This window comes from Pezoporus flaviventris, unplaced genomic scaffold (assembly GCF_033815535.1).
Source record: "Pezoporus flaviventris isolate CSIRO_AGI_PZ_B2104156 unplaced genomic scaffold, CSIRO_AGI_Pfla_v1 ptg000141l, whole genome shotgun sequence".
NCBI classification, from domain to species: domain Eukaryota; kingdom Metazoa; phylum Chordata; class Aves; order Psittaciformes; family Psittacidae; genus Pezoporus; species Pezoporus flaviventris.
The window spans coordinates 1-27,902 of record NW_026892689.1 but is presented as its reverse complement, the minus strand read 5'-3'; the positions used below and the strand labels follow the sequence as shown (position 1 = coordinate 27,902).

Below are 27,902 nucleotides of genomic sequence, written 5' to 3'. Positions count from 1 at the left end.
CTCTTTGGTCAGTCTGGGTCAGGTGTCCTGTCTCTGCTTCCTCCTGGCTTCCCCTCCTCCCTGGCAGAGCATGAGGCTCACAAAGTCCTTGGCCAAACCAAAACATCATTGTTATCAGCTCTGTTCCCAGGCTGAAAGTCAAAACACTGCACTGCACCAGCTACCAAGGAGGAGAAAAATGACTGCTACTGCTGAACCCAGGACATAGGGGTAGTTTTCTGGTGCATTTGATGAAATAATGCAAAGGTGAATATTAAAATCTTTACATAAAAGCTTTACAGAAAAAAAGATAAAGTCATTATATCATTTATTATTATTCTTTTTTATTTTTCTTTATTATTCTACAATATCATCAAGTAATATTTTATTTGCTGTGAAAAAAGCAAGGGAGAAGTGTATGCTTCTGCACATGGTTTCCTAAGCTTGATTTCTGAGCATCTGATGCATTTATTCAGTGAAATAATTACTGGAAAGTGGTCATCTCTAAACACATAGTTGTCTCTTCTCACATATTCTAGAAATAAGCTCAGATCCCTTAGGTTTGTGATTCATGGGCAAATGTTTCTTTCAAACATAAGTGCCTAAAGAGGTTTTGTAAAAGGCGAGACACAGAACTAAGTATTTGTTGTATTTCTTGTTTTACTATGCTAGGTATTTTAAATTTTAGCGTATTTTACTAGAGAGACTCAAGTAGCATATAAGAAATTTTCTTATCAAGTACTTCTTTCAAAAATTATCCTTCATTTGATCAGGTCTCTGGAAATAGAGTCATCCTGTGGTTAATATTTCCCTCAATTCTACAGCCTCACTCTTTATCTTAAGCAGAAAAAATGCCCATCTTGAAGGGTGAAGCCTCGCACTATGACGCGGACCTGCACAACCTGCTCTGCTGCTGCCAGTGCGCAGATGTGGCGTTCTACCCTGAGGACTTCAGCACGGTGGTAGAGGCTCACAAGGTCATCCTCTGCTCCGTCAGCCACCTCTTCATGCTGCTTTTTAAGGTGAAGAGCCCTGCAGACATCTGTGACACCTCCATCATGCAGACAGCGCAGAGCCTCTTCACGGTGGAAGCAGAGGCTGCCTTCCCGCTGGCGCCCCGCGGCATCCCACCCTGCATCCCACTGCTGAGGGTGGTGGTGAAGGACTCTGCCTTCTGCTCATGTCTCCCAGACATCCTCCACTTCATCTATTCAGGTACTCACTGGGAATGGGTCTGGCTACTTGTTTCTCATGCGGCTGATATCTTGTGAAGGAGTATCTGCATCACTCTAAGGAATATGCCTTTGCTGTTGGAAGATGATGTTCTTCCTTGATGCTGTATCCATTAATCCAACCTTGTGATTATTACAAACAAGGTCTGCATGAAAAAAATATTATAAAAATATATTCTGTAATATACATTTTATACATATATATATGTATATATACATATATACAATAATAATTACAAATGCAATTTTATTTATAATTTTATTTATTATTTTTATTTATTTAATAAAAAAATATATTATCTTTCATTCCAGATCTAATGAAGATAACTTAAGCACAGTATTTACTGAACAAAGTCCATAAGATAACATCAGTAATATTCAAAAGCTTTGGCAAAAAAATCTGGAGCTTGAGAAAATTTCGATCCCAGGCTTTTAAAATACTTAAAATGTTTGCATGTTTTAAACGCAGTGATGAGAGTGCAGGGATATTTAAACTCAAGTGATTTCTTTTCTGGCTACAGTGCTCCTGAAGAGAAAGCAGTGATAAAAAAACCTCCGGAACAGTGGCTGTCTTATCTCTGGCAGTGTTCAAGGCCAGGTTGGACAGGGCTTGGAGCAACCTGGTCTAGCTATTATTTCTGATTATATAGTTATTATCTCTGATAACTGGTTGAAGTGCAGGTTATGAAGCTCCGATACATTCCATGAGTTTTTGTTACCAGCTCAGTACAGTCATTGCCCTGACCTACCTCATGCCAGCTAGCTATTAAGATGGCACTGACAGTTTTCTAGATATGTAGCTTAGGAATCCCCAGGTGAAAGAGAATTACTGTTTTCCTTCTGGAAGAACCTGATACTGTTTTGTTCTTTATAAAATATTTTTCAAGTAGTCACTACATAAGAATATTTATTTTATAATTGTTGAAAGAATTAGTGTGGTTTTTAATGAAGCATTCTAATTTTAACTTGAATTAAATAAAGTACAAATAATTATCATGTTAGACATTCATCTATAAAGAAGTTTAGTCAATATCTCTATACTGATACCTGCCTGACATATGGAAAGTATTTCTGCCTTAGTAGCTGAGACATGAACACTGGCTTGTGAAGACACAAGGGACACCTTCCGTTTTCAATTAGAGTTTGCACATTGAAAACACCCCTTTCAGTTCTTTCCAAACCGGTATCAAATATAAAGAACATAAGCAGAATTTTTTCAGCATGGATTTATTTTTTTATTTATTTTAATATTTATTGATTGATTGATGACATAAATAGGGAATTTAACCTGAAATTTCAGCAAGTGATAGATCTAAGTGTGGTATCTTCATCTGTTACCATTTACAACTTGTGTCTGCTGCCTTTTGTGCATTAATTTTACTTTTTACTTCTGTTTATGTCAACTAATGGTATAGGATATTTTGTACAGTCATAGGTGAAGCTGTGCTGTAAGCTACAGCTCCCAAACTGAAAGGTGTTGCCAAAAGCCATTGCACTGTTTGGTGCTTTTGAGAGGCGACGAGGTTTCTCAAAGACACCCGAGTTGAGGGTTGAGAAGAGATCAGACATGACGAAGTGTTTTCATCTTTTCAGTATCATGACTTAACCATGAGGTCATGAAAACTTACCATCCATCTGGTGTATATAGGAGCTGATGGGGCTACAGATGCCATATGCTGTATATGCTCTTTCAGACTTTTCTGCAGCAGAATGCCTTCAAGGCTCTGCTGACTTGTGCTTTACCCTGAGCTTTATCTGTCTCTGATTCTTCCTTGCTGCGTGGCCCTGGGGATCAGAGCTGAAAGTTATCAGAATGCCCCATGGCACCTTTCAGACTTTCTCCAGCAAAGTGTGTAAGGATAAATCACTTGCTTTAACCCTAGTCAGTACTTCTCATTTTTCCAAGAAATCTATTAGGATCATAGAATGTTTTGGGTTGGAAAGGACCTTAAAGAATAAGTATTTAAAAAAAAAATTTAGAAGAACACCTAGAAGATTTTTAATATTGAGATACCTAAGGGCATATCATGGCTTTGACTCTGAAAGCAAACTTCATGCTGTTTTTAGCTACTGGTACTGATACTATAACTGCATGAAGTTTTTCTGGTTTGGTCACCTGCAAAGCAGTGTGTTGTTGTTGTTGCTGTTTTTATTTCCTGAATGCCTACCTGCATTGTGTAGAGATTGAACTGGGAGGAATTCAGAATTAGAATTTGAAAGCAAGGGAGATGCCCTTGTCTGTACTTGATTGCATTTTAGTCAAAAACCCCATTGAAGTTTTATTGTACAAGAATCATCTGGCCCTTTCTAAGTACAAAGATCCAGCTGATTTAAGTGCAAAAAAATATAGTTTCTGCAGGACCTGTTTGTCATTGATATAATTTTTTCTCTGCCTGCTAAGGCCTGTGCCTTGTTAATTTATATTCCAACTCTGTTTGGTCTTGTGACAGGTGCTTTCCAGTGGGAACGACTAGAAGAGGATATAAAAAAAAAGGTGAAGGATCCAGAAAAAACTGAAAATGTGCTTGGCAAAGTTAAATGCATCCTGAAAACCCCAAGGAAGGTACATCTAACTGTCTTGGGGTAACTGTTAGTATTAGTTACACTTAAGTTCTTGGGAAATTGTTTTGTAGGTAAGATTTTCTTCCCAGTCTTTCTTCTAAACTTACTTCAGCTTATGCAGCTTTTATTACATTGTGGGTCATTGAGAGGCATGTGCAAAATAGAAATACAAGGATGCTGATGTCATGTACATAGAATCATAGAATCATAGAATAGTTAGGCTTTGAAAGAACCTTAAGATCATCTAGTTCCAATCCCCCTGCCGTGGGCAGGGACACCTTACGCTAAATCATATCACCCAAGGCCTCGTCCAACCTGGTCTTGAACACTGCCAGGGATGGAGCATTCACAGCCTCCCTGGGCAACCCATTCCAGTGCCTCACCACCCTAAAAGGAAAGAATTTCCTTCTTACATCCAATCCACACTTCCCCTGTTTAAGTTTTAACCCATTACCCCTTGTTGTATATCACTACAGTCTCTAATGAAGAGTCCCTCTCCAGCATCCCTATAGGCCCCCTTCAGATACTGGTAGGCTGCTATGAGGTCTCCACGCAGCCTTCTCTTCTCCAGGCTGAACAGCCCCAACTTTCTCAGCCTATCTTCATAGGGGAGGTGCTCCAGTCCCTTGATCATCCTCGTGGCCCTTCTCTGGACTTGTTCCAACAGTTCCATGTCCTTTTTATGTTGAGGACACCAGAACTGCACACAGTACTCCAGGTGAGATCTCACAAGAGCAGAGTAAAAAGGCAGGATCACCTCCTTCGACCTGCTGGTCATGCTCCTTTTGATGCAGCCCAGGATACGGTTGGCTTTCTGGGCTGCAAGCGCACACCGCCGGCCCATGTTCATTTTCTCACTGACTAGCACCCCCAAGTCCTTCTCCGCAGGGCTGCTCTGAATCTCTTCTCTGCCCAGCCTGTAGCTGTGCCTGGGATTGCTCCCACCCAGGTGTAGGACCTTGCACTTGGCATGGTTAAACTCCATGAGGTTGGCATCAGCCCACCTCACAAGTGTGTGAAGGTCCCTCTGGATGGCATTCCTTCCCTCAAGCATATCAACCAAACCACACAGCTTGGTGTCATCGGCAAACTTGCTGAGGGTGCACTCAATCCCACTGTCCATGTCAGCGATGAAGATGTTGAACAAGACCAGTCCCAACACCGATCCCTGAGGTTCACCACTCGTTACTAGTCTCCAGCTGGACATTGAGCCATTGACCACAACTCTTTGCATGCAGCCATCCAGCCAGTTCTTTATCCACCGAGTGGTCCATCCATCAAATTGATGTCTCTCCAATTTAGAGACAAGGATGTCGTGTGGGACAGTGTCAAACGCTTTGCACAAGTCCAGGTAGATGACATCAACTGCTCTACCCCTGTCCATCAGTTCTGTAGCCCCATCATAGAAGGCCACCAAATTGGTCAGGCAGGATTTCCCCTTAGTGAAGCCATGCTGGCTGTCACCAAGCACCTTGTTGCTTTTCATGTGCCTTAGCATGCCTTCTAGGAGAATCTGCTCCAAGATTTTGCCAGGCACAGAGGTGAGACTGACTGGTCTGTAAGTCCCTGGGTCATCCATTTTCCCCTTCTTGACAATGGGGGTTATATTTCCCTTTTTCCAGTCATCGGGAACTTCACCTGACTACCATGATTTCTCAAATCTGATGGCCAGTGGCTTCGCAAGTTCATTTCCCAGCTCCTTCAGGACCCGTGGATGGATCTCATCAGGACCCATGGACTTGTGCAGGTTCATGTTTTTAAGATGGTCTCAAACCAGTTCCTCTCCCACAGTGGGCGCAAGGTCTTCATTCTCACAGTCCCTGCATCCATCTGCCTTCCAAGACTTGGGTGTTTTGGTCAGAGCTTTTGCCAGTGAAGACCGAGTCAAAGAAGTCATTCAGAACCTCAGCCTTCTCCAAATCCTGTGTAGCCAGTTCTCCCGAGAGCTTCCTGAGGGGCCCTACATTCTCCCTAGTCTGTTTTTATTTGCTATGTACCTGTAGAATCCCTTCCTGTTATCTTTAATACCTCTAGCTAAGTTTAATTCTAATTGAGCCTTAGCTTTCCTAACCTGGTCCCTAGCTTCTCAGGCAACATCCCTCTACTCTTCCCATGCCACCTGTCCTTGCTTCCACTTATTATAAGCCTCTTTTTCAAATTGAATTTTCCTCAGGAGCTCCTTATCCACCCAAGGAGGTCTCCTGCCCCTCCTGCTGCACTTCCTTCTAGTTGGGATGCAACACTCCTCAGCTTGTAGCAGGTGATCCTTGAATATCAACCAAGAGTTGAATTAATGTAATCAGTAAAAAGCACACAAATAGGTATCCTAAAAGGATTACTCACATTCAGCTTTACACATTGTCTAACAACATGATTATGTGAGCTAATTCTCATGTAATAGAGGCTGCCCAGGAAAGCTTTGCTTTCCTGAATATGTGCCAAAAGTTGTGCTTCTGCAGTAGGTCAGGAGAACTGGTTTCCCTTACAGTTATGTGTAAAGCTGTTTATAACTCAATGTATTTAATTCAGCAGATGATTTCACAGTATAATGCAATTTATGTTACTTTCTGATGTTAATAAAAAATTACAATACAGAATTACTTTTAACAGCAATTTGTTGGTTGAGCTTATACATTCCCTGTTACTGTAGAACTTGCACAATGTATTTTTGTCAGTTTAAAATGGAAATCGTCTCAGACTGTCTTGAGATAAGCTATTAGGAAGCTCAGAAAGTTACTTAGCTGTTTTAAGCTTCTGATTATTTGATTGTAGCCTTCCAGTCCTGAGTGTCCACAGCTAAAAACCTTGTAAGGTTGGACATATAAAGTCCTGAAAACTTTTTAAGATCATAAGCCTGAGTTGTTGTTCTTATCTTTAGGGATTGGGTGGGAGGCTGTATGCCTTTGGGGCACTTTTATTTACACTTAAAACTTTTTGTTCAGAGGCAAATAAATAAATTGTGATTTTTCTTGATAGGATTAAAAATTAATTAATAAATCAGGTAAGACTCTAACCATAAATTCAACCTCATCTGAATTTCACTTACCATAATCTAGCAGTATGATTTCAATGTTCTTTTGGTAGCTTTAGATTCCATTTTCAAAGTAAGAAAAACCTCTGCCCACACGTGCTGGGTGGGGGAGGTCATACAGTGCCAAGGTGAGAGGTGGAGTGTGACTGTAAGAGACAGGGATGCCTTGGAGCTGCTGCACTGTGGGACAAAGGAATAATAAATAAATAAATAAAATAAATCATGACTGCAAAGGAATGTACATGTCATGGGCATGGCTGAGTAGCATTAGCAAAAGAACATAAAGCAGAAAGCAAAAGGTTGTTATTTAGTTTTCCCATATAAATGATGTCTTGTAACCTTTTATTCTGTGGACAATTATACATGACAGTGTTTTATTAATAATTTATTTTGCAGTTAAACACTACAAAAGACTGCAAATCTCAACAGATGAAACGGCTGTATAATACATCTCTCAGGCTGTTCTTTAATACACCTGTCCTAGCTGATGTCATCTTCAAAATACAAGGTATGGTACCTCTACTCCTGGTGGCATTGGCTCCGTTGCACCTTCAGCATTTATATTACTGCAGGAGAGTGGGAAATAGAGGTGTCTATTTTCTGTAGCACAAGAACTAAGGAAATGTGTATCTGCTTTGCTGTCACTGTGGAGAGCAGCTTTTGCTTAGAATTAACGCTTGCCCTATGGATGCTTTGCAGTAGTCTTCCCTCTCAGTGTGGTTTGTCACTGCTGCGCCTGTACCAATGCCCTTTGCTTGACATGGTAGACTTTGTGCCTCTCTGATTGGCATGCATCCCTTGGAGGCTTGGCAAAATGAGGGGTGTGTCTCAGGAAAGACTCCTGCAATGACATAGCACCAAGGTAACAAGGCTACACCAGGGATTGCATCATAGGCGATGCTGATTTAAGTTACTTATCTCACGTTCCTACCTGTACAAGCACTAGGAGATATCACAGAATTCTGGAATTCCAGGTTGGAAGGGACCTCAAAGATCCTCTGTTCCAACCTTTTTTTGTCAAAGCATGACCTAGACTAGATGTCCAGCCGAATCTCCACAGCATCCATTGGGAAATCCACAACTTCCCCGGGGAGATTATTCCAGTGGGTAGTTGTTGTCATTGTGAAAAATTCTCCTCTTGTGTCCAGTTAGAATCTCCTCAGGAGTAACTTGTGCCCATTACACCTCATCTTTTCTATGAGACTTCTTGTAAAAAGGGAGTCTCCATCTTCTTTGTAGCCACCGTTTAAATACTGGAACATGGCAATAAGGTCTACCCTGAGCCTTCTGCCGAGCATCAAACCTTGAAGAGTTATGGACTCCAGTGGCCGCGTCTACACTAGTTGCCCTCTGTGAAAAGACTGCAGAAGCTGGTTATTGATTCTTGACCACCTTCCCTCTGCCTGTCTCAGGCTGGTGCAGGCTGTGGACATGCCTTTTTGTACATTCTAGAAGCTGACAGGGACTTATATCCCCCTCCTGTGCTTTCTTAGACTTTACTCACACCCCATCTTTCCCCAAAGTAAGCACCCCTAGAACTGCACCTAAATGTTCTGGGATTTTGATGACCTACTAATCTAGGTGCCATCAACACCTGCTGTGTTTTACTACCCTTCTAGATGCTCCCGTACCAATCTTTGTGCTTCTGTCACAAGCAACTTCTGTAGGGTAGGTGATTCCTTCTGAAAGGAGCCTTCAGTCTTGCAGGGGCCTAGGCTAGACCTGCCTGTTGCTTAACCCTACAAGTGTGAAAAACATCTAAATTATTGGGGTTTTGTTGTTTTGTCTTGGGGTGATGGTAATTAATTACCTAATCCTCATTGTGGCCAGGATTAAAAAGGTGTAGGGAGCAGAGACTGGCTTTCCCTGCTGACTTGTCTGTAAGAGACTATTAAACTACAAAGCTTGGTGGTGGTGTTCCATAGGTCTGCTCACAAAGATGCCAAGTGCTCCTTGGCAAAGGCACAGGCAGGAGCCATGCTAATGGAACCATTTTCTTTTCCCATTTTGACAGCAAAACCAATTTGCTGCAGTGTCATGGCTGACATTTTTCTGGAATTGAATCTCAGAGCCAAATATGAAGCCTTAGTCCTTCAAGCATAGGGACATGAGGGCAAGCAGATTCTAGATACTCTGTTTAATATGCAGAAAACCCGAAAATGATCTTTGAAAATGAGAATAAAATGCTGATGTTGAGTTTAATGACATCAAAAATCATCTCAGTGTCCCATTCCTGAGAAAGGCTTTGTGGGAATTTGATTAAACCATACCAACACTATGTATTTTGCAGAAAAAAAACCCCAACCCTGCCCTGGGTTGACAAGTAGTTAAAAAAAATGTGCTTATCCACTCCTAAAATGTGAACTGATGTTCTTAATGTTTGATAAAAGTCTTCCAAGCCTTTTTCTCTAATTAATCAGCCACAATAATTGTATTAAAATTAAATAATTATGAAGAGAAACTGAAGGCTTTAGAAGGCTAAATTCTTAGGCTTTTGTATATCAAAAAATATATTTGATTTGGCAAATATTTTTAATTCTTCAACTAATTCCTTGAATATTTGGGGTTGCTTTGAGCTTTCTAGTTTACAGAAGTACTTGGGAGCCATTGAAAATGGGAGCCCATGTTGTCTGTGTAAAGATTCATAATGTGATTGAACCTCCTAATTAGTAGGTAAATATCCAATTGCATGCACATACACAACTGCATGCATAACTTAAATCGTATCTTCATTGTGTAATGCTCATGTTACATATGTGAATATATAATACCATTGACATGTTCTGTCTGTATGGAAATACATAAATTTCGTATGCCACATTTTGGAAGCAGAATCACAGGTGAACAGAAATAGTACAAAAATTAAAAAATGACAGATGTTTTAAAAGAAATAGGTAGGTGGCAGGGTTGTGGTTGAGGAGGAAATGAAGACAGTAACTTCTGTGTAAGTATTTGCGGTATATTTATCTTGCATGTCAATTGATCTATTTATTTTAATTTTGATTAAATCATTTACATCCAGCTGTAAACTCTTGTACTGTCTTTGGCTACTATCCTGTTTGGCCCTTTCTTGTGCACAGGGCCATTGAGTTTATCTGGGCTCTGCAGAGGTCTGAGGTCAGTGCTGGCAGCTCATGCTGTCAATATTTTCATTAAGAGCCTGTAAGACCTCTGCTACCAAGGCTGTTAACCTTAGAGGTGTTCTAGATGTTGTAAATGTAAAGTAAATGATAAAGTAAATTAGTCATTCACACATATTAAAAAATTGAAACATTTCTAGAAGAAATTATTGGCATTATTTTTGTAAGACAGCCTTCAGGAAATTCACCTATGCAAAATACTTAATCTGGTTAAAGTCATACTTAGTAGATTTAAAGGAGTTTCATCTGGGATAATTTGCCTTTCTCTGCTTTGTGTGGCTATGTGAGTTTGACTTCTGGAACATGCATTTGTTACCAGTAGGATTGCTGAGGAATGCAGATTACTCATTTGCATATTTATGCAGTGGGCCATAGGTTCAATTTCTGTAAACTGGTGTTAAGTACAGTGGCATCTGATTTTTTGCTACTTGAAAGCCTATTTCTGACTGATAAAAGTTTGCCAGATTTGGAGAACTTGGTGTTTGGAGCAGGTTGTCGTAATAAATTTAGTATTTCTCTTTCCTTTTTTTGCTGGCTATGAGAAAGATGTAAACTCTTAACTGGTATAAAGTGAGTATGTTATTAGTTATTTGTTCGATATTGTTAATTTTAAACACTTTAATCATATTCAGTGAAGTGAAGGCCTTCTAAGAAAATCAGAGCTTTAAAGTCATGATCTTTCTGTGTATATAAAATCATCATAGATTTTTATCTTGTGTCCTGCAGATGCAACTGTACCAGCCCACAGAGCAGTTCTGGTAGCTCGCTGTGAGGTAATGGCAGCTATGTTTAATGGTAATTATCTAGAAGCAAATAGTATTCTGGTTCCAGTGTATGGGGTTTCCAAAGACACTTTCCTCTCCTTTCTAGAGTATCTTTATACCGACTCCTGCTGTCCAGGTAAGAAAAGTCAAAATTACACGTTTTTACTCATTTTTCCACAGTGAGGCACTGATAGAGAGTAATGTAGCAGCATTTACATTATTGAAAAATGTGAAAGATTTAATGTATAATGTCTCAAGAAAAAGAAATTTTCATATTATGCAATGAAAAAATCAGTCTTATTCAAGTAAAATCAACTGCAGACAGAACAGTTATCACTAATAAAATGTTGTGTTTGTTATGTGCTTACACAGCAAGACACAAAAATCAGTGAAATTTCATTTCTGGTCCATTACAATATCAAAAATTTTCTTTCTACGTCACAGTAATATTGCTTTTGAATCACAATTCTTGAGTTCATCCCAAAATTTTCATTTTGTTTAGGATATATTTTGTTACATTTAATATAATCAAGGTTAAAGTGCAAGAACACCTTATTTATACATATGGATACCTTATTTGTGTGTAAATCCTCAAGAAAGTATGTCATTTGGAGTATTCAGTAAGAAAAATTGAGCTGAAGTATTCCTTGTATCTTAGCCATAGTCTTTTATAATAAGAAGAAAATTACATACTAAATATGGAATATTATTTAAATACAGATCATTTTCCTTTGGGATAGTGAGTGAATAATGTTGTGATATGCATTTTTGCTTTTGTTTTCTTTTCAAATAATTCTACCTTATTATTAGGTTTTCTCTTATTCCCTTTTCAGTCCATCTGCCATTTCCCTGTTCATCAGTTTAAATGTGCAACCACTGTACCATATTTAAAAAAATTAATTAACTGTAACAGATCTTTAATTTATTATTTTTTTTAGATATATGGTTGCTTCATTTTCTTTTGGGCCTTTTTTTGCTATATTTTCTTGTACATGTATCATGAATCTTCTTTTTTGGAGAGATATTAGAAAGCTAATTCCTATTATTAATCATCACTTACTTTAAATACACTAACAGCCCTTGATTAGCTTCTTCAAGACACAGGGTATTGACAAGTAAGAAGTACTAACTAAAGTACTCTTTTACTGTTGATTAAACAGGGAAAAGAGAGTGGTATAGCAAACTTAGTAATAATGAAAAATAAAATAAGGTGATCAACAGCAGTTTGATTTTATGTTCATTGTTAAGTGTTTGAAAGATGACTCGGTGAAAACTGCCTTTGATCATATTGTCAAAAAGGTAAAATACATATAACTTGTGTTTTCTGGTTTTTCAGCTGGTATTCTCCAAGCTATGTCTCTCTTGATCTGTGCAGAGATGTACCAAGTAATGAGACTCCAGCATATTTGTGAGCTTTACATTATCACACAGCTTCAGAGCATGCCTAGCAGGGAGCTGGCATCCACAAGCCTCAGCATTGTTAGCTTGCTCAAAAAAGCTAAGGTATGTGTTTCGTGGATCACATGAGAACGTATATCTTAACCCTAATTAATGGGGGTTGTTTAATTGTTAAGATTTTTAAAGATCTTAATACTTTCTCTTCCCAAGGACAAACACTAATACACAGTCTGTTGACCAGGATTATCTGTGGCACAAGGCCTTCAGTCTCTGATTGCACAATGTGCAGTCATAACACAATCTGTGCAATTTCCTTCATCAGGGATACATTGCAGTAATTCATCTTAACTCCAACTTCTGCCAGAAAAGATTTATTTTGGGCCAGTGAATATGCACTACTTCTCTTTTTAGTCATGCAAGTGGCAGAGAAGATCCAACCTGATAGAATATTGAGTGGAAACAATGAAAAGCATGAAAAGACAAGACCGGAGGCTGAAAAAAGAGAGAGACAGTAAAGCCAGACTTGGAAAACAGAAGAGGAAAATAAAAAGATGAATCATTTACAAGTCTTAAGCAGGATGTTGTCTTAAATGAACAGGATTTTGTGGTGGAAGAGACAACCACAAAATTGACATGCTGCACACCTTACCTTCCTTTTTCTGAAGCTGTTCTGTGACAAAAATTTCTAAGATTCATGTCCAAAAGAACCCCGGGAGTTAGATCACACCACTGGGGTGGGGTGGGGGGAAGTATTACTGTTTGATCTTGAGTCTCCATCTGTTTACACATTTATGTCAATGACTTTTGCTCTGTTATCTCCTACAGCCAAAACTTTATTTAGTGAACTGCTGTTTGTTTTCTTTCTTCTTGCAGTTTCACAATTCTGATTGCCTTTCAACTTGGCTTCTTCATTTTATTGCCACTAACTACCTCATCTTCAGTCAAAAGCCTGAATTTCAAGATCTTTCAGGTAATTTACCTATTACTTTTAAAACAAGAAAATCTTTTCAGTTCTGCTTAGATTAGAAGCAAGGTACTGAACAATACTACATCCACATGAGAAGACAATTAGGACTTCTGTAGGCCAGAATCTGTGTGAGCTGGTTGTGTACCAGCATGTGGCACATGAAGAACAGAATGTGTAGCAACCACATCCCCTTGTATTTTTTATTCCTGCACTGATGGTAAGGTTCCTACCCATAACTGATTCAACTGGGACACTTTGGTCACTATGTGTCAATCCCTCTACTTTATGTATGTAATTCCGTTTAGTTAGTGAGTTAGAATCAAGGTAATAAGTCACTTCCAATACCCGCTTTTCAAGGGCTGGGCTTTTCTTTGAAGAAAACAGGATTCTGACAGTACTTTTCAGCAGATATCATGAAATCAAATAACTAATGTCCATTTAAATAAATAAACAAGGTTCTTCCAGGGAATTGATATTTAATTTCCCAAACTCTGTATTCATTTCCTGGTATGTAACTCTAGAAAGTTTTGCTTTTTGTCTATGGGAATTTTCAGCACCCTGGTGAAGGTGGTCCTGATGGGTGCACCTATTTTGATCCATGGTTTGTATTCAGACCATTGGTATGGGGCCAGTGTATTCCAGCTGGGGATTTTGTTATCAATGAGCCGAAGCTTTGTTTGGTCCAAAGTACATTGGAAGAACTCTTTCCTCATTTGCAAGGCTCATATATGTATGTGTGATGATGGGCGACTCTGTAATCATTAGGAGTGAAGGAGGGAGAGCTAGACCCTCCTTGTTCTGTTTGGATCTGGAATTTGTCTTCTAGTGGCCCATCTATGTATCTTCTGAAACATCCATTTTGTATAGCCAGATCTGGATTAAACATGGGTTAAGCCTGTGTTGTCTCAGCCACCCTGAGGCACTCCTGAAGCTGCAAGAGTCAGATTGTCCCAATCATTTGGTGAAGGTGGGAATTGTAGATGACTTCCCCTTGGTGAGGCAGGAGAGCACAGAGACCCTTCTGATTTAGGTTCAGTGCAGGACTCAATCTAGGCACATTTACTTACCCATTTTCCAGTTTCCCAGTGGGATATCTATTTATCAATATTGCCTTGTTTGTTTTTTTTTTCCTGTGAAAAGTAATAGCAATAGCAGTTCTGCCTCCATGTTGCAGCAATCCTGGTGGATATCAGGCTGCATATGAGTGTGTCGTGAAAGTTAGGCAGTGGTGTTTCTGATAAGGATCACTCATAAGCACTTGTCAGCGTGTGCTCTGGCAGCACCCAAGTAACTCAGGGTACAGTATCATCGTAGCAAATGTTTGCTCTGTCATCACCTGAGGTTTCCTCTTTGCTTCCGACCACTGGTATATTCCACCAGCTGTGTCTGTATGACTGGTAGCCTCTCCTTTGCCTTTCTCCTTCCTCTGAGTCCCTTTCCACATGGTTCACTGAGGGGCTGACACGTTCTGTTGCGTTGAACTTGTAGTGAGATGGCCTGAGAAAAGGAATAGAAGCACATAACTAAATATAGGTGGGTGGGCAAAACCGTTCTGTTCCAGCTTGCCAGGGCACAAACACCCTCTGACACATTCAGAGGAGCGCAATCTCTGCAACAACAGTAGTTATGGGCACCTGGCCTTTCTTCCTGAGGACACCATGACACTGCATCACCTCATGGCTTGGAGAGCCATGGAGCCCAAAGCAGCAGCTTTCCAGTGGCTTTCAACCACTGAAATCTCCAGGAACAGCCCTGTGTTTGGCACAAGGTAGGCAGAAAGGCACCACCTGCTGCCCTGGCCTTAGCCCTTCCCGTACTGAGGATTTTTCTGCTGAGCCTTGGTCTCCATCCAGCTTGGTCTGAATCCCTGAAAGGATTCAGGAAAATCAGGGAGCAGGGGATGACAATGCATATTTCTGCAAGGCAAAGGGATTCATCCAAGCAACACATCTGAAGACTATTACATGACTCTATCAGCAACAAAAACCACATGCAACACAAGTAAAAAATCTTGAGTTCTGAATTGCTCCCCTTACCTTGCTTTTTGAAATGCTCTTGAACTGTTGCCATAGGGATTGAGAGCCCCTCCTTGATAGTGTTGCAGCATAGACAGAATCCTTGCAGCTGATTACCACATCTGGTTATCTTCTAGAGATAAAGAACATTGATCTGTAGGATAGCCTCTCTGTTCTCTTTAACAAGTATTGGTTTTATTTCAATTTTATTTTCAACTTAATAGCAAGGGAACACTGTGTAGTAACTCTTCTGTCTGTACTCCTATAAGCTCTACATAAGATGGACAGCGCTCCTCTTTACTGTCCTAGTTGTGTTTATGTCCTTAATGGTTTTCAACCTATTTTATAGACTTTTTGCAGCCTGTGCACTTGTGCAGTATGTTTGGATATTACATTTAATTCCTTTATTGCTTTGTTTAGTGGAGGAGCGCAATTTTGTAGAGATGCACAGATGGCCTTCAAATTTGTACCTGAAGCAGCTTGCTGATTACAGGAACTACATCCACTCTCAGAAATGCCATTGCATAGTAATGTAAGAAGACTGAGCACATGCGAAGTTCATCATGACTCAGAAACCTCAGACTGGGAATTACACAAAGGATAAAAATCCTTTCAAGAGCAAATAAAATACCGATCTACCCTGGAACACCATATGCCATGCTGTAGCTCACCTACTAATATTCCTTGCTTTGGTAATGGACCACTACTTTTCCATTAAAGCATGGAAAAATATATGATGAAGATTTATTTCAAGCACAAGAATTTCGTAACCATGGGGATTAAATGTAGTACAGATCACATCATGACTGTCATGCTGTCACATGCTCCTCCTTCTAATGTCTGCATTGATTGTTTTATTGGTTTTCATGGGTATTTTTTGGCTGCTAAAAAGGCACTGGTTGAAAACAGATTTTTTTTTTTTTGTAAGTCAGTATACAATAGTACCACAGTAGTATTGCAGAAAAGATAAGAACCCAACTCCTAAATTCTTTAAATATTTCAGAATCCCAAAATTTGTGGCAACTTCTGTTGGTTTTCAAAGTTAAGGGTAGACATACTAATCATTTTAGTTATGATTCATTTTCTACTTCAAGGTAACTCTCTAATTCCTTTTACAGAACTCTTACTGTTGTATGAGTAGATATTTTAATTCCAGAAGAATGCCTATGTATCAATGTATTCTCTGTTACTTCCCAAATATCTATAAATTGAAATAGTGTTTTCTTTCAATGAATAGGAGAAGAAGGTCTGTTTTAATAACCTGTAGGACGCCTCTGTTACTGTGTACATATTGTGGTTTTCCCCATGAGGAAAAAGTTCAGGGAGAACCAAGCCCACTTGGAGCATATTGACATGGTACTGGTAGAGACTGGACCAAAAGGGAAGGGAGTTGACAGCCTTGCATGGCTTTGGTGGGAAAAAACTCACTGGCCCTGGTGACTTTTTTGGAAATAGTGGGTCTCATCATCCCCGGTACCTGCTGGGGGCTGACAGCACTGATGTCAGATTTGCTGACTGTGGAGGAGGCGACCCGTATGGGTTCGCCAGTCCAAGGAGGAACATCGGCTTTTGATGTGACTTTGAGCTCTATCCTTCCCAGTGGGGTCTCTGTTTGAACTGAATTGTCATCATGTGTTCATAAGCTGTGCTGTCTGAGATAAACCCAGTTATCTTTTGTGGCTGTGTGGGTTCTTTCTTGGGTATAACAGAGAAATCCTCAATGTTATCATGACCCTTGTAGATACTCTTGAGAGTTTTTCTTGAATTAAATCATTAATTTGTTATACCACTAACTTATAAGAATGTAGTAATATTAAAGACAAAAAAACCCAGCCTTTGCACAGGGGTACCTGTCTGAGCATAGGTATTTTTCTGTAAATGAAATCTTACCCAGGAGCTAAATGCTTCGTTATAATTTTGGTACTTATGATTCTGCTTTGCCTTTAATTTTGTTATGTAGTCTTAACCAAGAAAGATAAAGATACTGGAAAATTACTTAGTGTTTCCACAATGCCCACAGCAGATCACCTCAAATGTACCTGAAAACTGCAGCTGGGAGATGAAGACGGAACAGAAATTTGCTGGAGCTGATTTTTTATTTTTTTTTCTCATAAGAATTGTTTTCATATTTCATAACAGTTTTCTCGATAAAATGTTCTTTTCAGATTTCATACTAGAGTCATAGGGATTTTTTAGTTTTTTTATTTTTCCTGGTGATGCTTTGCAGAGCTTGAGAAGGTATTTCCTTTCCTATTTGCTTTTCGTCTGGAGACCCTAAGTTCTTTAAAAGATGAGATATACTTACCTGCATGTTGCATATAGTGAGTGTGAAATATAGAGCATTACACTGTTTTTTCAAGATCACTAAAGAAAGCTGAAAACATTAAAGAAAAAAATGAAAAGTAAGTTATAGGCATGGAACTCAAATGTGAAAAGGTAATTTGCTATCATTATAGTAGAAATTAAAAATTTTAACTCTACATTAACTGAGTATGTGCAAATAAAGCAGGTTTTTGAAGCATAAAGTCGTAAACAAAAATGAGCATACAGCTGAACTGCAGCTTGCCTGGACACCTGATGGCATCCTCGGTGGCAGCACATGCTTCTACCAGCTGCCAGCTGCATTGTCAATAGTATGGATTATTTGTCTGGCACCGACTTCTTGTACTGATACAAAATCTGCGTGAACATTTGTCTGCATTGCATGTAGTCCTAAATTTTTAACTCTTTGAAAGCTTTTCCAGGTTTTTTGCCACAAGTTATTCTGTTGCCAATAATTTACGTATAGATAACAAATAACGAAGTCATACTTTTAACTTCACATAAAGTTTCATAGGCATTTAAAAATAGAAATGGAAGTACAAATTAATGGAAATACAAACACTTTATAGTCAACCAAGAGAAGTATTTTGCTATTATGTATTTTAGTCAGTAATAACTATAGGTTTTATACAGAGAAGCCAGGTAGTGTAAAAATATTATTTATTTACAGATTAATGCGTGCTACTATATGGAAGAGTAACAATAAGAGCATCTCTTACTATTCAGACAATAAAACAGCTTACCATTTTACTGAGTATCCCCACAGTGCTGCCTGTTATCAGGTGCAGATGTGCTGTTCTGGCAGGCATAGACCATCTGAAAAATTTAAATTATTAGAAGACTTCTTATTATAAACTCTTGTTTTTATGCTGTAAGATGATTTTCCCTAGAAATTTGTTTATCTTAAATCTGTTTTTAAAATGGATACTTCAGCATTCAGAAATGTGACTGAAAGTAGATCCTGATGCTTTGATGCTGGTGAGTTGCTGTCAGTAAGGTTATTTTTTTAGCAGAGGCCTTAGAATCACAGAATTATTATTAGTTAGGGTTGGAAAGGACCTTAAGATCATGTAGTTCCAACCTCCCTGCCGTGGACAGGGACACCTCACACTAAACCACGGACTGTATCTGTCACAGATAGTCAGGAATTAGGCCAGTACTGAGTTTGGTATTTATGAATAACTTTACGTGGTATAAAGCAAAAAATGCTATGGTATTAAAAAAAAACCTAACACCTTTATACTCTGGTATAAAGTAAAAACCAGGAACCAGCTGGAAAAAAAAGTTATTTAAGCAAGTGGTTTTTAAGAAATTAAAATGTCTGAGGAAAAAGGCTTCCATTGGTGCCAGCATCTCCCACACTCTGAGGCCATTACTGAATTCTGGTGTCCCTAGGCAGGTCTTGGAGTGTTTAGGATTATAGTTCAGACTTCGGTTTAAGTGCAGTTTCGATGCCCAAGCATCGAACTAACATTGAGCTAACTCTCAAAATCCACTTTTAGAAGACAATTTTTGAATAGCAGATTGCACTGTACAATTTTCACTGCACCTATAGATGTGTGTGCTTGTCCCCACGCTAGCACTAAGCTTTGGAGAGACTAACATAGAAAGCTTTTGCACAGATAACATTTACCACATGACAGCTAAACAAAACTCTGCAATCGTCCTTTAGGTCTTGGTGTATTTGATCTGAAAAACCTGTTAGGAGGGAAGAAAAGCTATCTTATTAGGCATGTATTGAAACTCCTGAATGTTGTATTTTTGATATACCCTAGCTAAATGTACATGTTTCCAGATTGAGTATGTAAAATTTTGTTACAAAATAGAAACTTTTCTCTAGTCATGTGCTTATTTACCCGTGCACATTAGAATATTTGAGAATTACACTGGAAATGTATTTGTAGCTTATTAGAATCACAGAATATTTTTGGTTGGAAGGGGCCTTTGAAGGGCATCTCATCCAACCTGCTAGCCATGGGCAGGAGCACCTTCAACCAGACCAGGTGACTCGAGCCCCATCCAACCCAGCCTTGACTTTTCCAGGTGCAGGGCCAATACCACTTCTCTGGGCAACCTGTGCCAATGTTTCACCACCCTCAGTGTAAACAATTTCTTCTTTCTACCTGGTCTGAATCTCCCCTCTGCTAGTTTAGAACCAGTTCCCCTTGCCTAATTGCTACAGGCCCTACTAAAAATTCTGTCTCCAGCTTTCTTATAAGCACTCTTTAAGTGTTCAATAGTGCAATGAGGTCTCAAGGAACCTTCTCTTCCCCAGGCTGAACCAGCCCAGCTCTCTCAGCCTGTCTCCAGAGCAGAGCTGCTCCAGCCCTCACAGCATCTCTGTGGCCTCCTCTGAACTCACTCCAACAGCTCCACGTCCCTCTTGTGTTGTTGCCCCAGAGCTGGACACAGGACTGCAGGGGAGGTCCCCAGAGCACAGCAGAGGGGGAGAATCCCCTCCCTTGATCTGCTGCTCACACTCTGGGAGTGCAGCCCAGCACTTGGGGGAGTTCTGGGCTCAAGTACACACTGAAGCTGGCTCTTGGGGTGTGTCTCATCACACAACACCCACAAGGAGTTCTTCTCAGGGCAGCTCTCAAACTTTCCCCAACCTGTTTTGATACAGGAGGTTGTCTTGGCCCAGGTGTAGGACCCTGTACTTGCCCTTGTTGAGGTTGCCTTCAAGAGGTTGGCACTGGTCCATCTCTCAACTCTGTCCAGGTCCCTAAAGATCCTATCCCTTCTCTCACGTGTGTTGACAACAACACTCAGCTTGGTGTTCTCTCCAAACTTGCTGAAAGGGTGCTTGAAACCACGGTGCATATGAAGATGTTAAAAGAGTGCTCATCCCAATACAGGCCCCTGAAAGGCACCACTCATTGCTCATCCACCTGCCTATCAGATGCAACATGGAGAGAAAACTTGAGAATGCAGCCGTGTCTGTGCTGCCTGTGTGTAAACTGGCAGTAATATTGAGATAATGATATTTCTATGAATTAACAAACAGTGTTCTGTTTGATTTGACTTTCCAGAGGGAGCTGGGAGCAGGAGAGGGCACTGAAATACTCTGGCTGAGCAGTCTCCTTTGCCTCCTTCTCATGCACAAACCACTGAGGCCCAAAGTTCCCGAGCAGGGCTCTTGCCTGGAGCATAGTTTAGAAGCACGGCTAGAGGTCATGCAATACCTTCCTGGTCCAGCTCTCTGCTGCAGCCGTGTCCTACAAGATCCAACTGTCTATGGCTTGCACCAGCCTAAAACCACATTCATCACTACCAATAGGAGTTAAACCATCCATCCCATCCAGGTAACTACGAACAGGTAAAAGGAGTGACACAGAATCAAAGTGGTCAACAAATGCTGTAAGATGCTCATAGCAGCCCCTTGGTCCCCCTGTGCTTTCCCCTGGGTCACCCATGCCAGTGTGGCCTGACAGTATCCCTGACCACACAAGGGGGTGATGAATGGCTTGCCTAATCCTGGCAGGAACACAAGATTTATTGGTATTGCTCTTCATGCAGCAAATCTCAGTGATGGGGCCAGAAACCAAAGAGACATTTTTCCATCTTTTATCTACATTTTTATAAAATGGTAGGTGTTGTATTAGTAAGCACTAACACATACCAGCTACTAAATAGAAGATTCCTATCCTCAAGGGCTATCAATCAGCAGCTTGCATAAACAGATGCTTCAGACTGATTATCCGAAAAGATGCTTAATCTTTCACAGAATTTTAGATTCATGGAATTAAATAATTGTTCAGTATGGAAAAGACCCTCAAGACCATGCAGTTCAACCATTAACCTATCCGTGTCAAGGCCACCACTAAACCATGCTCCTTAGTGCCATGTCTACATATCTGTTAAATACCTCCAGGGCAGTGATTCCAACACTGCCCTGGGCAGTCTGTTGCGTGTTTGACAATCCTTTTGGTGAAAACTTTTTTCCTAGTGTCAGTTCTAAACCTCCCCTGGCGCAACTTGAGGCCATTTCCTCTTGTCCTATCACTTGTTACTTGGTGGGAGGATCCGACCCCCACCTCACTGCAACCTCCTCTCAGGTAGTTGAGAGCAACAATGTCCCCTGAGCCTTCTCGTCTCCAGGCTGAACAGCCTCAGTTCCCTCAGCCGTTCCTCATCACACTTGTGTTCCAGGCCCTTCACCAGCTCTGTCACCCTTCTCTGGAGCTGCTCCAGCCCTTCAATGTCTCTCTTGTCGAGAGAACTGACCACTGGATTTGAGGTGAGGCCTCACCAGCGCCCAGTACAGGGGGAACATCACTGCCCTGGCCCTGCTGGCCACGCTATTTCTGATACAGGTGAGGATGCTGTTTACCTTCTTGGCTACCTGGGCACAAGCTGGTTCAAGTTCAGCTCCATCAGTCAGTATCCCCAGGTCCTTTTCCAGTCACTGTTCCCCAGATTTGGAGCATTGCAGTGGGTTGTTTTGACCCCAGTGCACAACCCAGCACTTTGCCTAGTTGAACCTCATACCATTGGCCACAGCCCATCTATCCAGCTTGTCCAGATCCCTGTACAGAGCCTTCCTATCCTTCAGCTGATCAACACTCCCACCCAACTTGGTGTCATCAGCAAATTTACTGAGGGTGCACTCGATCCCCTGTCCAGACCATTGACAAAGACATTAAACAGAACTGGCCCCAGTTGTGGTGAACCTTGGGGAACACGAGTTGCGCCTGACACCCAGCATCTGACTGGGTGATGTTTTTCTAAGCAAATGTAGATACATTCATGTCCACATCATGAACTTGGCAGTTTTGGGAAGGACTTGAGCAGGTTACATTCACACCTTTTCTGATAGTGACTGTTGCTGTGATTCCCTCCTAATCTTACATGGGGCATTGCTATGAGAAATAATTTTATGAAGAAATGCAAGACTCACATGTGTTATGTACCATGGAAAGCAAATGGGATAGCATGTGATGGTAAGAGGCAGACCTGAGCAGATACGTGATTTTATTTAAATTTAATTCCCCTCAAACCCCATCTAATTATGGAGTTGTTTTTTCCTTCATTAGCATTTCAGTGAAAATGTGCTGAGTTTGTTTCTAAAAATAAAATACCGTATGTTTAAGGGTTTTTTTTTCTTAGAGGACTTTTTGATTAATTCAGTTAATCCCCACCATAGTGCTAAAAGCAACAAGTCCTCGATGAGGTTTTTTGGCCATATTAGAGTAGGGGTCTTGTGTGAGTGCATAACCAAGGGAAGGAAGGGATCACTCGGAAATGACAGAAAGTGGAAGCCTTTATAAGCAAATATTGACCACTGTGGAGGTCAATTGACGTAAAGCAAACACTGGGTGCAGCAGGGGCAATGTCTCAGTTGGAATAATAATGTCATCTCTCCCTGGCATCTTTGCCTCAGCAGGGTGATGTGTGAGCTGTTGTGCAGCAAAACCCCTTTCCAAAGGCCAGGCTGTCCTGGAACAACTCCAACGGGCTCTACTCCACCTGTATCCAAAGGGCACCTCTTTCCTATAAATAGATGTCCACCTCCCTGAACACGTGCCCCTGGCGCCTTCTGCATCCCCTCCATAGAGCTACACTGTAACTCTGTGTTTTAGAAACATAGTATCATAGAATCAACGAGGTTGGAAAAGACCTTTAAGCTTATCAAGTCCATCCATTACCCCAGCACTGCCAAGGCCACCACTAAACCATGTCACTGAGGGCCTTGTCTATACAATTTCTTGAACACTTAGAATAATTAGGGTTGGAAAGGACCTTAAGATCATCTAGTTCCAACCCCCCTGCCATGGTGACTCCACCGCTGCCCTGGAAAGCCTGTTCCAATGCCTGAACACCATCTCTGTGAAGAAATTGTCCCTAATAGCTAATCTAAACCTCCCCTGGTGCAGGTTGAGGCCGTTTCCACTTATCCTGTTGCTTGTTACTTTGGAGAAGAGACAGACCCCCACCTCTCTACAACCTCCTTTCAGGTAGCTGTAGAGAGCGATGAGGTCCCCCCTGAGCTTCTCTTCTCAAGACTAAACCTCCCAGTTCCCTCAGCTGTTCCTCATCACACCTGTGCTCCATTGCCCTTCACCAGCTCCGTTGCCCATCTCTGGGCCCGCTCCAGTCTCTCAATATCTTCCTTGTAGTGAGGGGCCCAGAAGTGAACACAGGATTCGAGGTGTGGCCTTACCAGTGTCCAGTACAGGGGGATCATCTATGCCCTGATACTGCAGGCCACACTTATTTACCCTGATCAGGCCATATCTAAAGAGCATCTCAAGGGTCACGAGATGGTTTAAACCCTAGCCAGACAGCTTGTTCACTCACTCCCAGTGAGTGGTGCCGGGCTGAGAGCAATCGAGGGCCCCCCCTTTCCCCCAGGCTCTCCCCTTCCCCGCTCCTGGAGGAACGGGGAGGAGGACCGAAAGAGTGCAACTCCTGCGGGTTGAGACAAGAACAGTCCAGCAACCAGTGTACAACACAAATCATCACCGCTACCGCCAACTACAACAATGATAAGGGAAAATAACAAGGGAAGAGAATACGATACCACCGGCCAAGAAACGAGTCCCACCCGGAAGCCTGTGTCCTTCCGGGTAACTCTCAGTTACCCCCCACCCTGGGCATGAGGTGCTGTGGTATGGAATACCTCCTTGGCTAGCCCGGGTCAGGCGCCCCATCTCTGCTTCCTCACAGCTTCCCCTCCTCCCTGGCAGAGCATGAGCCTCACAAAGTCCTTGGTCAGGGTAAACATCACTTAGCAACAACCAAAAACATCGGTATCACCAGCACTGTTCCCAGGCTGGAAGCCAAAACACTGCACTGCACCGCACCAGCTACCACGAAGGAGAAACATGACTGCTATTGCTGAACCCAGGACAATAGCATTCAGGATTTCTCTGTTATACCCAAGAAAGAACCCACACAGCCACAAAAGATAATCGGGTTTATCTCACACAGCACAGCTTATGAACACAGGTTGACAATTCAAACAGAGCCCTTCCTGGGAAGGGCAGAGCTCAAAGTCACATCAAAAGCCGATGTTCCTCCTGAGACTGGCGAACCCATACGGGTCGCCTCCTCCACAATCAGCAAATCTGACATCAGTGCTGTCAGCCCCCAGCAGGTACCGGGGATGATGAGACCCACTATTTCCAAAAAAGTCACCAGGGCCAGTGAGATTTTTTCCCACCAAAGCCATGCAAGGCTGTCAGCCCACTTCCTATGATCACCATCAGAGGTTTAAAACTTACTTTCCCAGAAATATAGTGTGACAATTGTCTAGATATGTAAATGTTGTGTTTCTGCCAGGATTAGGCAAGCCATTCACCACCCGCTTGTGTGGTCAGGGATACCACACTGACATGGGTGACCAAGGGGAAAGCACAGGGGGACCAAGGGGCTGCTATGAGCATCTTACAGCATTTGTTGACCGCTTTGATTCTGTGTCACTCCTTTTACCTGTTCGTAGTTACCTGGATGGGATGGATGGTTTAACTCCTATTGGTAGTGATGAATGTGGTTTTAGGCTGGTGCAAGCCATAGACAGTTGGATCTTGTAGGACACGGCTGCAGCAGAGAGCTGGACCAGGAAGGTATTGCATGACCTCTAGCCGTGCTTCTAAACTATGCACCAGGCAAGAGTCCTGCTCGGGAACTTTGGGTCTCAGTGGTTTCAGTGCATGAGAAGGAGGCAAAGGAGACTGCTCAGGCAGTGTATTTCAGTGCCCTTTCCTGCCCCCAGGTCCCACTGGAAAGTCAAATCAAGCCCAAATATTGTTTGTTAATCATAGCGATTTGTTATCTCAGCCCTCAGCACCTCTGCTGCCTCCATGGCCTTGGCATGAACCCCTTGCTCAGCCCGGGACAAGGCACCGTCACTCTCTACTCTCCACCCCAAAAAGGCTGGATTCGGAAAGGGAAGGTGGAGGGTACGGATGCACGGTCCCCAGGCTGCAGAGCTGTGCGCAACCTCCACCGGGCGGCAGCATTGCCCCCGCTCAACTCACTGCGCGTCCCTCGCGCAAGCCCCCAGCATCCCTGTGGGTGTTCCCCGCGCATCCTGATGACTGTCCCCCGTGCGTTCCCGCACCGCGCACTCCGCACCCCCGCGCATCCCGCCGTACGTTCCCTGCATAACCACCGAGCGTGCCCGTGCGCAAAGCCCCAAGCAGGCAAATGGTTTCAGTGGCCGGGACAAGGCATGGTTCCAGTTGCAGTTTTCTAGTTCTGGGAAGAGCATCTGGCCTCAGGAGCCTTCTGTTTTCCCATAAGTAAGAGGAAGAAAAATCATATTGAAAGTTGGCAGTGAGGAGAAGTTACGCTGCCCAGGACTGTCACAGCTGTGGCCAGGGCCGAGCAGAAGCTGTGGCTGTGCTGGTGCACAAGGAGCTGTCTAAAGACAGCTGCCTCTGTTTTACATTCTGAGGACTGCAAAGGAGTGTGTTGAGGTTAAAATGTGTATTTGTGCACAAAGGAGCAAGTTCCCTTCTACAATGCTGATGCTGCAGCAAACTAAGTTTGGGAAGCCCTGTTTGGGGAAGGAGCAGCGCTCCTTAGCCTGCCTGTCACATGCAACATTGATGGGCTCAAAAACAGAGAGCCTGGGCCCTGCTGGTGGTTTTCCCGTTTCAGACTCATGAAAATAAGAAGTTGATGTCCTTTATTGTCCTTCTGTATCAAGCCTTCTTATTTTAAACAGCTAAAATGTGAGCGGGTTGCTTATTTGGTGAGTGGCCTAAGATACCTGTGGGAATTTCTCGCCTGTGTTGGACCAGTTCCATGCTCCCCAGTGTGAGACCAGAGAAGAGGATGCTTGGGGTGGGGGTCTTGCCCAAGTGCATGAATACCTGATGGAGGAATGAGGATGATGGAGCCAGGATCTTCCCAGCAGAGCCCGGTGCCAGGACCAGAGGCGACAGGGAGAAACCAAAACGCAGAAGGCTCCGTCTAAGCATCAGGAAAATATTTTGTTCTGTTTTGGTTGCATCCCTGGAGACATTCCAGCCCTGAGGGGACACAGCACAGAGCAACCAGGACAGGGTGACCCTGCCCTGAGCAGCTGCTAGGGCTGGTGGTGTCCAGAGTACTCTGTTGTCCTGTGCAAATTAAACATACGGAAAATGCTGGAAACTGCCAGGCAATTAACCAACCGAGTTCAACAGAAAGCAGAGCAGGGAAAGCATCTTAGCAGAAGACGAGCTAAACATTTGACCAAGTCTGCCCAGCAACAGTGTAAAACGTTGCACATGGTGATTTCCACCCTGGAATAAGGCAGCTGTGTGTTGGCGAGGGAAGACAGGCTCTGCCTGAGCAGTGATGCTGTGGTACTGGCGATGGCCATCAAGAATCTCAGTCCCAACAAGCTTCTCACTTGTGGGTGCAACCTCACCACCACAGCTCGGCATCAAATATGTGGGCACAGTTTAGCCCTATGGGGCTTGCTGCCCAAATGTGTCTTGTACAGCTTCAACTCTAGGAAGGACTGCAGCCTTAAGGTTTTCTCTTCTGCTCAGTTTACACAACTGTACGTAATTAAGTCGTACAATATGTGTGTTAAATTCCATTGATGATTCCATTTACCTTCTCCCTAAGCACATTTGCAACACAGGCCTGCAAAAGAAACAGTCTGGGGTTGTTTTTTTTTTCAGTTCTGGAATTCATTCTTTGAATTCTTTTGGTTCTCATTTCCTGAGTGGGAAAAAAAAAAAAAAAAAAGAAGCAGTGCTGATTTAACAACTATGGTTTTGTAAACTGATTACACACTCCTGGGGAGGAGTTTCGAGGAGGAAAGAGCTGTGCAGTTCATAAGTATCTCGGTCTGGGATTGCTGCAGTCTCCTCTGCCTGTGAACGTGCTGGTGAAGGGCAGCATTCCTGCTCGTCTTGAAGCAGCAGCATGGCTGATAAGCTTGTGGAGAGCAAGATCAGGTGTGACAAAGTAACCCTCTTTACAGAGAGAGGCTGCCGTTACTGCAGGAATGCCGAGGAGATGCTCAAGCAGTACAACTTTGTGCCTGGAGCCCTGGAAGTTGTTGATATCACCCAGCGCAAGGATGTCCAGGATTACCTGCAGCAAAGAACAGGGCATAGAACCGTAAGTTCTCGCAGTTGTTCCACAGCACTTGCTGATCCTCTATCCCAGGGCGGCCACACCCTGGCCAGCTGCTGCAGAGGTGGAGGTGAGGGCTCTTTCCCCACGGCTTTTCCTGCCGGATCACGGGGAGAAACTGCAGCCCGCTGCACTGGAAAGGAAGTTCCTTGCTTTGCCCGCCCTGTGCGTCCCGTCGCTGTAGCTACTGCAGGGCGAGTGCTCGGTGCCGAGGTGAGCGCCCGCTCCTCACCGCAGCAGCCGGAGGTGCGGAGCTTTGCCTGCCCAAGCTCTCACATGCAGGGCAGGAGCCACCCCTCCGTGGTCCCCGCACCTCTGCGTAATGAACACAACTTTGCTTTGACTCCCCAGTCCACCCCAGTGAGAGCAACATCCAGCGATGCCCAGGGGCGAAGCAGAAGGGACATGC

The 27,902-nt window shown here is 42.5% G+C and overlaps 2 protein-coding genes across 6 annotated transcripts in view; both read left to right on the top strand.

Moving 5' to 3' along the window:
• Positions 1-15,891, top strand: part of RHOBTB3 (Rho related BTB domain containing 3) — a 32,576-nt gene extending 16,685 nt beyond the window's left edge. For 2 of the 5 annotated variants that reach the window (XM_061479063.1, XM_061479062.1), the window contains 7 exons: positions 823-1,194; positions 3,662-3,774; positions 7,201-7,312; positions 10,671-10,844; positions 12,045-12,211; positions 12,980-13,076; positions 15,509-15,891. In XM_061479063.1, coding sequence (XP_061335047.1) covers positions 823-1,194; positions 3,662-3,774; positions 7,201-7,312; positions 10,671-10,844; positions 12,045-12,211; positions 12,980-13,076; positions 15,509-15,624 — 1,151 coding nt within the window. In that variant the 3' untranslated portion in view covers positions 15,625-15,891. Of the gene's footprint in view, positions 1-822; positions 1,195-3,661; positions 3,775-7,200; positions 7,313-10,670; positions 11,599-12,044; positions 12,212-12,979; positions 13,077-15,508 lie in introns of those variants that run through there. The other 3 variants (XM_061479064.1, XM_061479065.1, XM_061479066.1) reach the window with 3 other exon arrangements.
• Positions 15,892-27,114: 11,223 nt separating this feature from the next.
• LOC133282801 (uncharacterized) lies at positions 27,115-27,882 on the top strand (the record flags this gene model as incomplete). The annotated part of the gene is made up of 1 exon (XM_061479073.1): positions 27,115-27,882. A coding segment is annotated over exon 1 (602 nt), but the record flags the coding sequence as incomplete, so codon positions are not given.
• Between the last annotated feature and the right edge of the window lie 20 nt (positions 27,883-27,902).